This window comes from Hemicordylus capensis, chromosome 1, assembly GCF_027244095.1.
Source record: "Hemicordylus capensis ecotype Gifberg chromosome 1, rHemCap1.1.pri, whole genome shotgun sequence".
Taxonomy (NCBI): domain Eukaryota; kingdom Metazoa; phylum Chordata; class Lepidosauria; order Squamata; family Cordylidae; genus Hemicordylus; species Hemicordylus capensis.
In genome coordinates, this window is record NC_069657.1 from 119797140 (window position 1) to 119812010 (window position 14871).

General features: G+C 41.2%; 1 protein-coding gene across 9 annotated transcripts in view; it reads left to right on the forward strand.

Moving 5' to 3' along the window:
• The window catches only part of STK33 (serine/threonine kinase 33), a 106738-nt gene that overhangs the window by 8244 nt on the left and 83623 nt on the right, over positions 1-14871 (forward strand). For 5 of the 9 annotated variants that reach the window (XM_053283527.1, XM_053283526.1, XM_053283530.1 and 2 more), the window contains 3 exons: positions 1057-1111; positions 10194-10354; positions 13007-13337. In XM_053283527.1, the coding sequence (XP_053139502.1) occupies positions 13098-13337 (240 nt within the window). In that variant the 5' untranslated portion in view covers positions 1057-1111; positions 10194-10354; positions 13007-13097. Of the gene's footprint in view, positions 1-549; positions 573-1056; positions 1112-9434; positions 9478-10193; positions 10355-13006; positions 13338-14871 lie in introns of those variants that run through there. The other 4 variants (XM_053283528.1, XM_053283532.1, XM_053283534.1 and 1 more) reach the window with 4 other exon arrangements.

The window sequence follows — 14871 nt, forward strand, 5'->3', positions numbered from 1 at the left end:
TAACAAACTCACTTAAGAATAATATGGGTATACACATTCTTGCAGTAACAACAGTCGGGGCATTATAAGCCATAATCGATGAAAATGTAGATTGTCTGACTGTTCTTGGGACCAATGTGTGATAATCACACTTTTAACTAGAATCTTAAGTACATAAGTGACATACACTTAATACATAGGAAAATTATCTTATTACTGCAAGCAAGCAGTTTCTTAATATCTGATATAGTGTTACATCTGTTCCCTTTAGTGTGTGATGAATACACACTACTGTGCTGAATACACACTGTGAATACACACATTGGTTATTACAAGCATATGTTTGCCAAAAAGAGGCAAAGTAGGAGAAATAATATTGTGAGACATTGTTGAGTTGCACAGAGCATGTTCCCAAGAAGATGATTTAAAGGTTGCATGCCGGATGAGGTATTGCCTCTAGGAGGAGCCATAGCTCAGTGACAGAGCACATATTTTACACGCAGAGGTCCCACATTCAATCCCGTCATCTCCAGTAAGACTGGGAAAGATCCCTGCCTGAAACTATGGAGAGCTGCTCCCATTCAGAACTGACAGTAAGGCAGATATATATATATATATATATACACACACTTATGCCTTAGCTGCTTCATTCCCCCCTTGGTTGTTAACATAGTTTTCTGCCGCTTTTACTTTTCAGTTTCAGCTGCGTGTGTATATTGTGGTTAGTGTTCTTAGCATTATGAGGCATTAGTTAGCGGCTTGACTGGTTACGTAATTACCTTTTACTTGTACAGACTTGGTTTGTGTTGTCCTTGGCAATGCGATGCTCTCATGTGTAATCAAGTACGTTCTCGCTCTCCTTGGGTCCCGGCCTGTGTGGCGTTGTTCTCTACCAAATGTGCCCCACTGATTATTTATTAAGCCTTGGTTACTGCTCACTGAAAACCTGATGGGAGATGTACTGCAGGGTACTTTGATGGTTATCCTATAAGACTATTGTGTGCTTCTAGGGTTTGCTTTCTGTTTGGGAGCAATAAATGCAAATAGAAAATGAAATATTTGTTTTTTTTTTAAAAGGTAATGAAGTTATGTTTTCTGCTTTTGTGTGACCGACCAAATGTGAATAAATCAGGTAAGATTAGTTTAATTCATTTGGCTTAATTTTTAATAACTTTAGTAGAGTGCTAGGTTTATAGAATTTCCCCCTCCCTATTGGTATTCAGTAGAAACAAAATAGGTTTCTCTGTTAGAAACACATAGTATCAGTTAAGATTTCAAGTTTGTTTGGAGTAGATCTTTTTTAAAGTAGCCCAGCAAACAAACATTGCGCTTCCCCTGCAATAGAAAGGACTTTTCACGATTCCTGGCAATCACTTTTCAGATTTTGCACTTTTATAATCTTTCTAAGCTTCAGTTCTCCCCCTAGAAAATGAAAAGAATTATGCACTGAAGGTTTATGATGACTTGACTAATTTTTTTATGTAGGAAATCACTAGAGAGTAATTATATGGTTTGAATAAATTTTAGCATCTATGTAATCCTGTTTGCTTTAACAGTTTGTTAACTCTCAGCTATAGACTTATCTTGCAGCTGCTACATTCTACTGTTACTTCAGTGGATGTAACAGGTTAACATAATTAAAAGTTTCTGGATTGTATACCACATTGACATCTAGTGGTATAAAATTACATTGTAGATTAAGATCCACTGTAAAATTTTGAACTGTACAAGTCAAATGTTTATTAGGAATATTTCCAGCTATGTTAACAGTGTAGCAGTGGTTTAGCTCTGTCTGTGGCGAGATGTGTTTGCCATCCCAGTATTTCCTGCTGCTTGAGTTCATCATACTTTTTGATGGTTTTTAAGCTAAAGCATGCATGCAACGTTGTTGATACTTCTGGGGACTGGTATGTATACCTTTTTGTAAGCTGCTTTGAGTATGATTTATCATAGGGAGGTGAAGAATAGATGTGTGATAAATAAGAACTCCACTTGTTGAGATGCCAAATGTACCTCAATGCCATTGAAAAGCAATCTACGTAGGAGTTCTTAAGCCCTTAATAAACTATACCTACACCTAAAGGGAATGAGACAAATAATCTGATAGTTCTGTCTGATGTTGCTGTATGTCTACTTGTGCATCAGTGCTGTCCCAAGGATTATTAAATCTCTGTGGGTGTTGCTCAAGTATACATGTGCGTGTCCCCCTTCATGTAGATCCACATTAAATAGATGCAGGTGGGCACAGCAGGAATCTGAAACTTTTGTTGGTCATGGTAGGGGAGCAAGTTTAACTCAAGGCAGAGATTTAAAGTAACTTTATATGTGTGCTGCTTGCCATACCATGTCTATCAAAGCCCAGAGAATGTGTGACCCAAAGGGCCTTTAATGCAACCATGGACTATAGGAGCTCCTTTTTTCTTACATCCCTTCCTTTTCAATTTTAAGTTGGTTTGAGAAGAATGAAGGTATCTGAAAAGAGAAATGTATTTTCCTTCAGCAGCCATAGACTATAAAACCTTTATCATCTAATACACAACCTAGAGCAGGTGGTTCCATTGTGCAGTGCTCCAGATGTTGCTGAACTAAAACTCCCATTACCCCCAGCTGTGGCTGGGGATGATGGGAGTTGTAGTTCAGCAACATCTGGAGCACCACACAACTCCCATCACCCCCAGCCATGGCTGGGGATGATGGGAGTTGTAGTTCAGCAACATTTGGAGCACCACAGATTGGAAACCCCTGACCTAGAGAATAACTTTTCTGGTCCAGATGCCGCCTTGGCTGGGATTAGGCATTTGAGTATACAAGCTACAGCTTGTCAGTAGGGTGTTGCCTGCCCAACAGCAAGGTCTCAGCCTTTTGCTTCTACTGTACCTGAACTTCTGACTTGTAATTTCTTGTGCTACTGGCCTTCTGAGCATCACTGTACCTAACGTCTTGTTCTGGGTGAATTCTGACTCACAGCTTCGCTACTAACATTGTCCATCAAGGACTTTCACATGGTATTTGGCTCCCCAATAAAGATCTTCTGCCCAGCAGTGTTTCATAAGAAGTTGATTCTGTTGTGATTTATCTCTCTATTGGAGCTAATGTCCCAACAGCCCTCATTTTATCCCTCATAAGAGGAACAGATTGATGCTAAGGAAAGCTGTTTTCCTATATAATGCACTCAAGGGTTTTGTGGTGATAATGGTGAAACCCCCAGTATCAATTGGCAAAACCGCTGTGATGTCATGGAATGTTCAAGAAATTCTAATTAGATTATTAGATAATTGGACTAATAGCAAATTCAGGTGCTCAAGTTCCTATTGGATTAGAAGCAAAATAAGATAGTAGTTCCTACATACTTGGGGGGAATCCCTAGTACACAGAAATACATATGCTTGTGAAGGAAAATGGGGGGGGGAACCCCAAAGCAACCTGATGCAGACTGAACATGCTTGTGCCCCCCCCCCCCACCCTGGAGCCATGGAATGTTGAGGTGCAGGTTGGATAAAAATAGAACATAGGTGGGTAGGGCAGAATAACCTTTAACAGCTAATTGCATATTGGCTGAAAGATTCAAATTTTTTTACAATGCCCCACTTGTTCCCTCTGATATCAAACTTGGGTGCTCCCTTATCTATTAGTTTAGAAGTTAAAAGGGCCAACCCAAAATTAAGGTATTTGTTGCTGCATGCTTGAGAGACTCCCCAGATGTTGAAAAATATAGTTAGTAATAAAAGAAAGATGCAAAAATCCAAAATGGCTCAATGAGTTCAGTGGCTCTGAGGATCAATGGAATGGTCCAGATATTCGTTTGAAAAAGGCGGAGAGGAGTACTTGATTTTTCTAGCAGCTTATATCCTTAGCAAGGGAAACAGAGGTCAGGTAGATATGCATAATTAAAATCTTGCCTTCCTGTTCTGTACAGTGAGGTTTCAGGAGGAGAAAAGGTGAAATAACACCTTTCCTTTGCCCATTCTCCAGAAAGCTCCCGCTCTGCCCAATAGCAATAAAGCATAGCAACATAGGAAGCTGCCTTAAAGTGAGGCAGACAATTGGTCCGTCTAACTCACTATTGTCTACCCAGGCTGGTAGCAGCTTCTCTAAGGTTGCAGGCAGGAGTCTCTCTCGGCCCTATCTTGGAGATGCCAGGGAGAGAACTGCATGCAAGCATGCTTGTGATCTTCCCAGAGCAGCCCCCTTAAGAGAAATATCGTACAGTGTTCACATGTAGTCTCCCATTCAAATGTAGGTGTGGATAGACCCTGCTTAGCAAAAGGGACAATTTATGCTTGCTACCACAAGACCAAGCCACCTAATGGTGCAGTGAGGGAAATGACTTGACTAGCAAGCCAAAGGTTGCTGGTTTGAATCTGCTCTGGTATGTTTCCCAGACTATGGGAAACACCTATATCAGGCAGCAGCAATATAGGAAAGATGCTGAAAGGCATCATCTCATACTCCGTAGGAGATGGCAATGGTAAACCCCTCCTGTATTCTTCAAAAGACAACCACAGGGCTCTGTGGGTGCCAGGAGTCAACACCGACATGTGAAGGAAAGCCGGAAATGGGTTCAGATAGCTCACTTGGGAGGCGGGGAGGAGGAAGGAGCTCACTGCTGCCCGGTCGCACAGTGGGCTTTCACAGGTTAAAAAAGGGGCACTCTCCGCTCCTCACCCCACTCCTTGCAGCCATCTGCGCAGCCAGCGGCAGTCTTACTTTAGGGGGCAAAAGGGGAAACTTTCCCCTCACCTGCTCGCCCCCCTCCCCACAGCTACTGCCACCGCTGTGGCTTAAAAAAAAATTAAAGTAAAAGGGGGGAATGCTCCTCTCGCCGCCTGTCCCTGCAGCTACTGGCACCACATAGCAGAGACTTTTTTTTAGGGGCTACAAAAGCCTTTTTGCCTTTGGGCAGCAAAAAAGTTAATCCGCCCCTGGAGGTGGGGATACACTGCAACATCTTTTTCCAAGTCCCAGCTGCTGTCATCAAAATACAAAAGCTCTCATACAAACACCACACGATGAACTACCTCCTCACACCTGTCTTGTACATCCCACGTTTCCATTACATGTGTTTGCACGCACCTCTTATACACAACCCAGCAGAACCCTTTGCCAGGCGTACATTGTAAAGCAACACAGTTCTTCCTGACAACACATACTGTGCCACAGACATGGGCAGCACTTGCTGCAATGTGTTTCAAGATGCTGTTTGCCACAATCAGACACTTACATTGCCAGTAATCCACTGAGATAATATACCTGCTAGCCTCTCAGATTGGGTGAGTGATTAATATTAAATTAGATGAGGATTAGAAGTAAGCAGAGGTAGGCGGGAGGTGAACAATCAGCTATGTTACAGTTTCAGGGCAAGAGAAAGTTCCGTGGCTGGTGGACATCAGTGGGTTAATCATGAATGTGCCAAGAACAAGAAGACAATAATCAAAGGAATGTTTCAGGTTTAAAGGCAGTCAGGTCAAGGGATCAGGTACAAGGTGTTCAGAAGGGAACAGGGAATGGGATCTGGGACAAATACAATTTTAAGGTCTAGGGAGCAAGTAAGATCTAAGCTAGGCAGTACCGAGGCAAGGAGGCCTCAGTCTGTAATGTTATCACAGCAAGAGTAAGGCAGCAAATCATCCCCTCTCAGTGGGGAAGATGTGTCTTTCCAACTTAGTTCTCTGCTGTTAGACTCTACTGCACTAACACTCTAAAGCAGGCCTCTCTCTCTCTCTCTCTCTCTCTCTCTCTCTCTCTCTCTCTCTCTCATATGGAAGCTGTGGTTTTCAGGCCTAGATGGAATAGCTTCATATCTGGGAGAGAGTCCGAAGGGCTTGGAAGGACAGTCATATTTGGTGGCATGGTAGCCACTCATATTGATGGAGTATCTTTATTTTTAAAATTAATTCCTTATCTTTACTGAGGTGTAGATTGTGAGTTTTCTTGAAAGTAGGTTCTGTAAGATATAGTGCCTACCACATTTTATGCATGTTATAAACAGTTGTAGACCTGAAAAACCAGTTATGTAGGTAATGAACTTTATATATCTCTGGCTGCAGAATTTTGTTGTTCACATGTTCCTGTTCCATCATCAGTTATTTTAGAAGCAACACAATTATTTATTTACTCTGATTTAAATCCTGCCTGTTTCTGAGGATTCAGATTGTTGACAACAGTTTTGAATAACAAGTCCATGTCCCTTAGGACTCTCAATAAAATGTAGACCTGTAGATGCAAGAGGGATAGAAGGAAAAGATAATTTTAAAATATTGATCTTCACAAAAATACACATGTGAAGCAATTATTTTCAGAGCTATAGTAATCATTCATATTTCATATTTTCAAATGATGTGCATTGTTGAAGAAAAATCAACCGATAACTGGCAAGAAATCTCTTTTTTTATAGTTGAAGATATAGAAAAAGAATTTTATTGTTAAGCTTCTTACAACAAAGGACAGATTTTTTTTTTTAAACTTTGAGGAAATGACATGGTGATGTCCTTTCAAATGAGGAAATGAATCCTCTTCCTGTGAAAATGAAATCCTCCACATTTCTCAGTTGCCTTTTAAGCCTTTCAACCTGTCAATGAAATTGTGTAATCTAATAATAGCATGCCTGAGGCTTATTGCCTTTTCTTGAGAAGTGGTATCATCAAATGATGCGCTCTATTGATTTTAATCACACTGAGCCAGATTCTTCAGATAGAGAGTAACAGCATTGGCTTTAGTGGAATTACTCTAGAATTCTTATAATCGTATAAGATCTGAATTTTGTTCACTTAAAAAACAATCTAGTGTAAGATATTGGAAAGTCATTAGGCAGATACATGGTTGAATTGCTTTTTTGGGAAACTATTTATTCAAATAGTGTTTCCCTGTGACCAGTTCTTAAGATTGTCCAATATTGGCCTTTTTGTGAGGAGTATTCGAGGTCATTGCTGTGCTCAAGTGAACATGCTGCTTTTTTGTGTGGCCAATCTGAAGTCTTTTTTATGTTTTTAACATTCTTCTCTCTTGAACTTTGTACCTCATCATTGACCTGTAAACTTGTTGTGCTAGAACTGAATTTTCTTCTCGTACCCTGTTAGAAGTACTTGGCCATAAATACTAATACATTTTGGTTTGCTTTTCCTAAACCTCTTAGATCAGCAAAGCTTTCAAGTTATTATTTATATCAATAATTTTCTGTTCAAAGGAGAATCATCATCACAATAATTATGCTCCATTTGTTTTGCAAAATACACAACAGGATATAAATGAAGGATTTTGGGACAGATATCTTTTAGAACTCACTGAGGTAATTTCCTTGGGTTATATCCAGAGCTGCATGATCTTAAGGAGGTACCCTGTGTCCTCAAATATCTTCTGGCCTGTTAATTCCACTTCTAGACCTTTTTCTTTTGGTTAGTGAAAGCTTTGGGCTGTCTGGAAAGTATAATGCTGAATAGTTCACCCTGCATTTATTTTGATTATGACTTTCATGTTTGGTTATGCTGCTTTTTTGAAGGAAAGTTATAATTGCCCCCTGGTTCTCTGCACAAAAAGAGCTGCATATTTGATATGGTTGGTTAACAGAACAAGCATATGAGAGATTATTTAGGTTAATTATTCTATGGCAGGGAAGACACACTACTGCTTGCATGGTGGACCGTTAAACCCATAGATGTACGGTATATCAGGAATGAGCAGCTTTTGTACTCTCAGAAACCATTCATTTCTTAGATCAGTGCTCTTCATTGTAATGCCTGGGATTCATTGGTGCTCCCCATTAACCTCCTGTACAGCCCTTGACTAACTGTATAATGGGCCTCTGTAAAGCTTTGGCTGAAGCTGAATACTCTGCACAATCCTCCTGACAGCATGTGAGGACAACTATTCCCCCATGCAGGGCTGCACTTTGCCCAGCACTGGGGCTCCTTTAAGGGAAACGGAGCTCTCTTGAGTCACTGCACCATCTTGGAAGTTGTGTACAGAACTCTAGCTCTTCTCGGTGTGTTCTGCATAGAGCTCGTAAGAGAGGGCTCCGTCTCTCTTAAAGGGCCCTCCCAGCACTGAGAAAAGTGCAGTACTGTGCGGAGGTCAGCACACTGGGAAATGGCTCTCGCATTGAAGGTTTTTTTGCCAAAGTGGCCACCGCTTGAAAAATAGTGAAGATCATTTACCCGAATACAAGACTACTTGTAATCTGACAAGCCCCTTAAAAAAATAGAGGTTAAATTCAGGTTATACCTATATTTACCGAAAAAGAAGAGGACTCTGGATTTAAGATGACCCCCTGATTTCTAACATCAAATAACTTGGAAAAAACCTAGTCTTGGATTCAGATAAATACAATAGATTGTGGTCTGGGAGCCAGTAGTATACCAGAAACTGGTTCTCTTTATGAGTAGTCAAGCTCCATAATAAAGCTGGTGCCACCCAGCAATAAGGGATTCAAGAAGCACATGCCCTCAGGCTTAGCGGGGTATTGCGTACAAAATCCAAAAGAGCGAGGCAGTGGAATCTCTCAATCAATTAAAACTATTTTCTTTTTCTTACAAGTGAAACTCTGGGCAAACGTTTTAGCTTGCTATATTATTCAGCTGCTAGGGTCTGTAGAAAATGGGTTTGGAGCCAGATTTGGTTCATGGGCTGCCTGTTGGCCATCCCTGCCTTCTATTGTGTAAAAAAAAAATCTTCATATAGAAGCATGGCATTATTGCAAAAATAGTTTATAAATTTGTAAAGTTGAGTAAAATGGGCTCCTGAGTTGCATGAACATTTTCATGCCCTCTGAAAATTCACACACACACCATTTTTGGCAATAAAGGGAGTCAAAGAGTATGAAACCTCTGAGCAAGAGAGAAGAAGAAACACATTCTAATCTCAGCAACTGGCCTAATGTTCCTGTTTAGCTCTGCTGCAGCAATGAAACCACTGTAGTGCAGCAAAATAGAGTGTTGGCCTGGATGCACATAGGAATGTGTATTAGAATGCATATTCAAGTGCAAATGTCTATTGGATTGTTCACTTGGATGCACATTAGACCATGTCCACAATGGGATGTGTGATTGAATGCACATTCTGCTGTGCATTCAGGTGCACATGTCAGTGCACATTCTGGCATGAACAGAGTTACCTCACAAGTTTGGCATGAGGGCAGTGTGGCATTATTTGTCTTTGTGGATGTCATCAGTAGCCAAATTTGGTTGGTTCTGTGATGTTGAAGTAATGCTGTGAATATGCCACCACTTCAGCAGCAGGGGATGGGACACCTCTGTTGTGTTTATGGAGGGGAAGCAATAAGAAGATTGCATGCTGTATTGACTATAGGCCTATAAAATGCAAAGACGAGAGTTTCCAAGAGTGTGCATTGTTGCCTCATTGGGATTGCCAAGGGGAGAGTGGTTTGTAAATCCTTGAGTGCTATGGACCTATAGTAGTTGCAGTGGCAGTAAAACAGGGTGATGGTGTGTGTTCTGTTGTAGGTGGGGAGCCAGTGGATGGCAAAGAAACACCAGGAGGAATTGGGTTGGTATACTCAGTGAGATTTCTAGGTTGTGAGGATTATGTGGAACGTGACCGTTTTAATATTTTTAGGAGGACACAGTTGTATACAGTCTGACAAGCATTGACTAAATTAAAATGGTTTTACATAGAATCAAGCAATCTAGTCTAACCTCCTGCCCTAAAGACAAGTCCCATACATTCACTAGGGATGTGCATGGAACCAGCGACTGCTGGTTCGAAGGTGGAGGGGGGGTACACACAAAGGTGTGTGGGGGTACACGTAAAGGTGATGTGCACATGTGCATTGGCTACTTCTGTCCAGTGTGCACCAGGGTGTCAAGGAGGTACGCTGCCGCCCCACAGGACCATTTTTTAACAGAGTGCCGGTGGGAGAATTGTGTGTGGGGGAGCACCCTCCCTGGTCCTTAAAGTTATCCTACCCCCCGAACTACCGGACTTTTGGACCAGTTTGGAGGTCCATGAAAGGGCCTCCGAACCGGTTCATGAACATCCCTACCATTCACTAGGTTCCAAGTTCTGTCAATCCATGCAAACTATTCAGTACACCTCTGCTTCTGTAGCTTACAGTTTTTCTTATGATTAAAAACAAAAATTATTAATAATTTTTTAGACAGGATTAACAATTTTAACAAACTTCAAGATTTAGAAACATAACTGATTAAAATTTACATCTTTTAGCACTGTACAATATCTCTCTCTCGACTTTGTCTTTTTAGATTTCTCATGAACAGTAATATTGAGTAGATTTCTCATGAACATCAGGAGGACTGAATCTAGTCTCTAGCTTTGGAGTCCTGTCACTTCTCAATATCCAGTGTTGTTCCTACTCCTTTCCATGACAGTGTTGCTCATTTCATTATGGGCCTCACTTTTTGAGGTAAGATATATTGTATCTATTAAGCTTGTATTACTATTACTAAATGTTGTTTCAGATAGTGGGTCATAAAATGAGCATTAGAAGCTAAGCTTAAAGAAAATATCTTGAGATAAAGCAAAAAGTTGTTTTGCGAGGGACAAAGAAAGTAAACAAAGAGCTCCTTAAAGAGGCCATAATGTTGTGTATCCTATGTAGTTTTGTATTCCATGGCCATAGCTCTCAGGCAGTTACACCACCTTTGTCCACTTTTTGTCCACTTTGTGCATACTATTTCAGGATAGCAGCTTCTTGGTGGTTACTTGTCTGCACAAGTCTGTTAATTACTCCATTGGGAACACACTTTAGAAGTATTTGGTCCTAGTATACTAGACTGTGTGAATGTCTTCATACTTTTCTTTAAAATGGAAGAGAGAGTGGTTGTTCAAAAATACATCTCTATTTTTCCCTTTTATTAACTGGAAAATATAAAGAACAATAATTCTCTCTCCTTATCTATATTCATCTTTAAAGTAGATAAGGAACAGGTTGGTGCTATTTTCTTGGTTCAGGTTGTGGCCCATACTCAGCTTCTTGCATGCATTTTACATGGGGCTGGCAAAGTGTGCTTTGCACATTGAGGAGTGGATGATGACAATATGAACGCACAGTATTGTTTCCTCTCTTATAGGGATTGTTTCTGGTTAAGCTACTTTAGCATTAAATGAAAGCATGTGTTGTTTTCTCTTCTGGCAAGCCCCTGAGAACAAATCTTTGATACTATAAATGTCTTAGAAAAAAGGACCCATTATGCTGCTCTCCCCCCATCCCTGAAGAAGCAGACTATTTATGTTAGGTCTTTAGTGAGACAAGCTCTTCTGGATTGGCTTGATTCTGAAATAGAAAATGTTTGAGGCAGATGTTGGTTTGATGTCATAATTTTGAATGGTGTTTGAGTTAAGTTCTAGCAGGAGGTTTTTAGGGATGGACACATGGGACATGATCCAACCATAGCTGGGTTTAGACAAAAATTCTTAGACAAATTCATGGAGGACAGGTCTATCAAGGGCTACTAGTCCGGTGTCCTACTAGTAGGCCTCCAGCTTCAGAGGCAAGACACCTCTAAATACCATTTGCAGGGGAGCAACAGCAAAAGAGAAGGCATGTCCCAGCTCTTGCCTGTGGGCTTCTCAGGGGCATCTGGTGGGTCACTGTGTGAAACATGGTGCTGGACTAGGTAGGCCTTGGATCTGATCCAGCAGGGCTGTTCTTATGTTCTTCTAATTAAGCATTTTTAAGTCCAATTGATTTCACAGAGAAAAATTCAAATATCTGCTCAACTTTCTTCTTAATTAGTCTATATAGGAAATCCTCCGTTTGCAGGGGCTACATGTGTGGAAAGTTCCACAAAAGGTGAATCGGCTGTAATGACATGCTTAACCTAACCCAAAAAATGGGGTTAGGTTTCGTACTCAGGCGGCATGTGTGGCTGGGAGGCACAACTTGTGTGCCTCTTTACGTCTCCTGTGCACTAGCTAGAAAGTGGGAAGAGTGGCCATTTAAACTTTACACCTCCCTGCCCATCAGCTGATGAATGGGGAGGTTTAAAGTTTAAATGGCCACTCTCCCTGCTTCCCAGTTGGCATGTGGGGAGGCTTAAAGAGGTGGTGTGAGTGGCTGGGACAATTTAGTTAAGACTGGGGATAGATCCATCAATAACCAAAATGACCCTCCACCATAACTAAATTGGTTTATTGGGAGGTGGTCCACAAATAAGTGAAACTGTGGGGAAATTATGCCACAAGTATTGACGTCTACCTTGGCTTGTTATATCATGAGCTTAGGCCTCTACATGTAAACTTTGTCTCTCCCCGCCCCCCGGTTTGGTATGTCTCATTTTTTAGTATTCATATTATATATGAGATGTGTGATTTGTCCCACCCCCCTCTCATTGTGTAGGAATTGCTCAATAACTTAAGCACAGTTTTGTTAATCAATTGTACGTATTATAGTGTGCTATTTAATACTGGATTTGTGTGTACAGGAGAATGTGGAATGTTTTCAGCAGCAAATAAATATATAGGATAGAGTGGTAAATGAAAGAAAAGAGTCATGAGCTACCTAGACAGAAAATATTGTAGGTGTAAGCACAGAAAACTAAAAATACCACTAACTAAGGTCAAGTTATACATTCTAAGGGATATGGAACTGCCGCTGTTTGGTGCTGTTCGTTCATTATAGCATCTATTACAAACAATATATGACATGACATCATTGTGCTGTACATTTCTCTACCTCCTGCCAGCCAATGATATGAGTCGGGGGCAGAGAGATGCATAACATAATGATGTTGTATCATGCATTATTTGTATTGGATATTGCAAAGAATAGAGAGCAAGGAGACACAGAACCTATTTTGTTTTTATAACCAAGTACAAAATACTTATTTTAAATTAAAGCTAATTATAAATTGTTGTTTTGCAGGCAATGCTGTTTAGTTCCAGAGAAGAAAAAGCATTCTTTTATATAATATATATCTTACTGTAATAGTCTATACATTTTGTTGTACATATTAAAGGTCTGTATTATTATACTGTTGCTTGACATCCACTGCCAGTCACAACATATTTTATGTGATCAGTCAACTAACTATGACCTTCCAATTCTTTTTCTCAGCTTTTCTGTTCTGCTTCCTTCAATAGTGGACACAGAGGTGCCAATCTTTGTGCTACTTAATTTGCCCAGCAGGATTTACAAAACCAAACAGATGGCTGATCACAGTCAGGAAAAGAAGACTGTAAAATGTAGCCAGTGCTCTGCATCATTTCAACCAAGCAATGTTGTGTTTTTTTGCCATCATTGCAAAAAGGGCTCCATGTCCTCTGGAGGAGCTGTATTAGAGGCAACAGATTCATCTAGTTCTTCCACTTCAGTGAATGATTCTTCAGAATCCCTAGGAGGCATGTTGCTTGGCGAGTCAAAGAAACAAACCCCCTTTTTAGGAGATGTAAGCAACCAGAGATTCCCTTCTCTTTTTTGCCTGCCTATATATACATATATTTATTCAGATCAGTTTTTTCATCATTGTTCCACAAGTAGTATCCATCTTTGCTTGGAGAAACTAGGATTTTGTTTCATAGGACACCTTTTAAAAAGTATGCAATACATTGTGCTAGATCATATATGCTAAAATACCACATTTGCCCAGCAGGATTTACAATGTATGATTCTTAGCCAGATATAGCTAAGCCAGATATAGCTAATGAGCCCCTGGTGGCGTAGTGGTAAAACTGCCGCCCTGTAACCAGAAGGTTACAAGTTCGATCCTGACCAGGGGCTCAAGGTTGACTCAGCCTTCCATCCTTCCGAGGTCGGTAAAATGAGTACCCAGAATGTTGGGGGCAATATGCTAAATCATTGTAAACCGCTTAGAGAGCTTTGGCTATAGAGCAGTATATAAATGTAAGTGCTATTGCTATATAGTCACACTGGTGGACATCCTGACTAACAGTGAGCCCTTTCTCACGAGCAGTGAGAAAGGGCAAGAGGGCTAGCAGTGAGGAAGCCTTAAAAAGCTTACCTTCCCACCGATGATCAGGTGCTTTCCTGTGGGCAGGCAGATCGCCCATCTAGACAATTCCGACTGCTGCTGGTAGTTCCGAGGGTTGGGGTGCCAGACGTATTTCTTGCCATAAAATGTATTTTAGCAAGTGCGTGGTGCATTGTGGGGATCCACCCTCCCTGAAGCTGACCAGGAGCCCTGCAGTTGGCCAGCCCTAGCTGCAAGCAGTCAAGCCTGGGGGATGATCAAAGAAATGGGGTTAGGAAGACAGCTCGCTCTCCTAACCTAGTTTTGAGGGTGGCTCCGTAGGTGGGTTTCCTGCTGCAGTTTTGCTGGGATCAGGCCCAATCCCAGTGGTACATACATGTATGCAAAACGTTAGCTGCTTTGCACATGCTTGTGAACAGTTTCAATGTGTGGATGTTAAGAAGATCTGTAGAGATGTGTTGGAAGCCCTCCTGGACTCCCCCAGTATCATCCCTCAGAGATGAGAAGGGGCAATTCCTTCTCCTGATGATGCTGACATGGAGAAAAAGATTTGGGTGTCATCAGCATACTGATAACACTCTGTACCAAATCTCTTGATGATCTCTCCCAGCGGTTTCATGTAGATGTTTTAGACCACATAAGAGGAGTCACTGGATGCTACCGCATCAGATACTGCAGCAATTGTGAGGTCGAAATCTAAGTTGGCCTGGATATGAGAGATTTTATCCACAAAAAACTCATTAAACACACCACAGTGCGTAATACATGGTTCCAAGTTCTGGTTCAAGGGAGGAGGGCACTTACTAGCTCTCTCACAACCCTGAACAACACCGCTGGATGTGAACTTGCGGACCCAATACAGGCTGAAAAGGCTCTCTTCTTTGCTGGCCAGAGCATAGATCTTCAAATGTGTTCTGTGCTGTAATCTGTTGGATTTGAGTTGAGTCTTCCTCCACTTGCACTCTGGTCTTCTACCTCGCTGCTTCAGCCC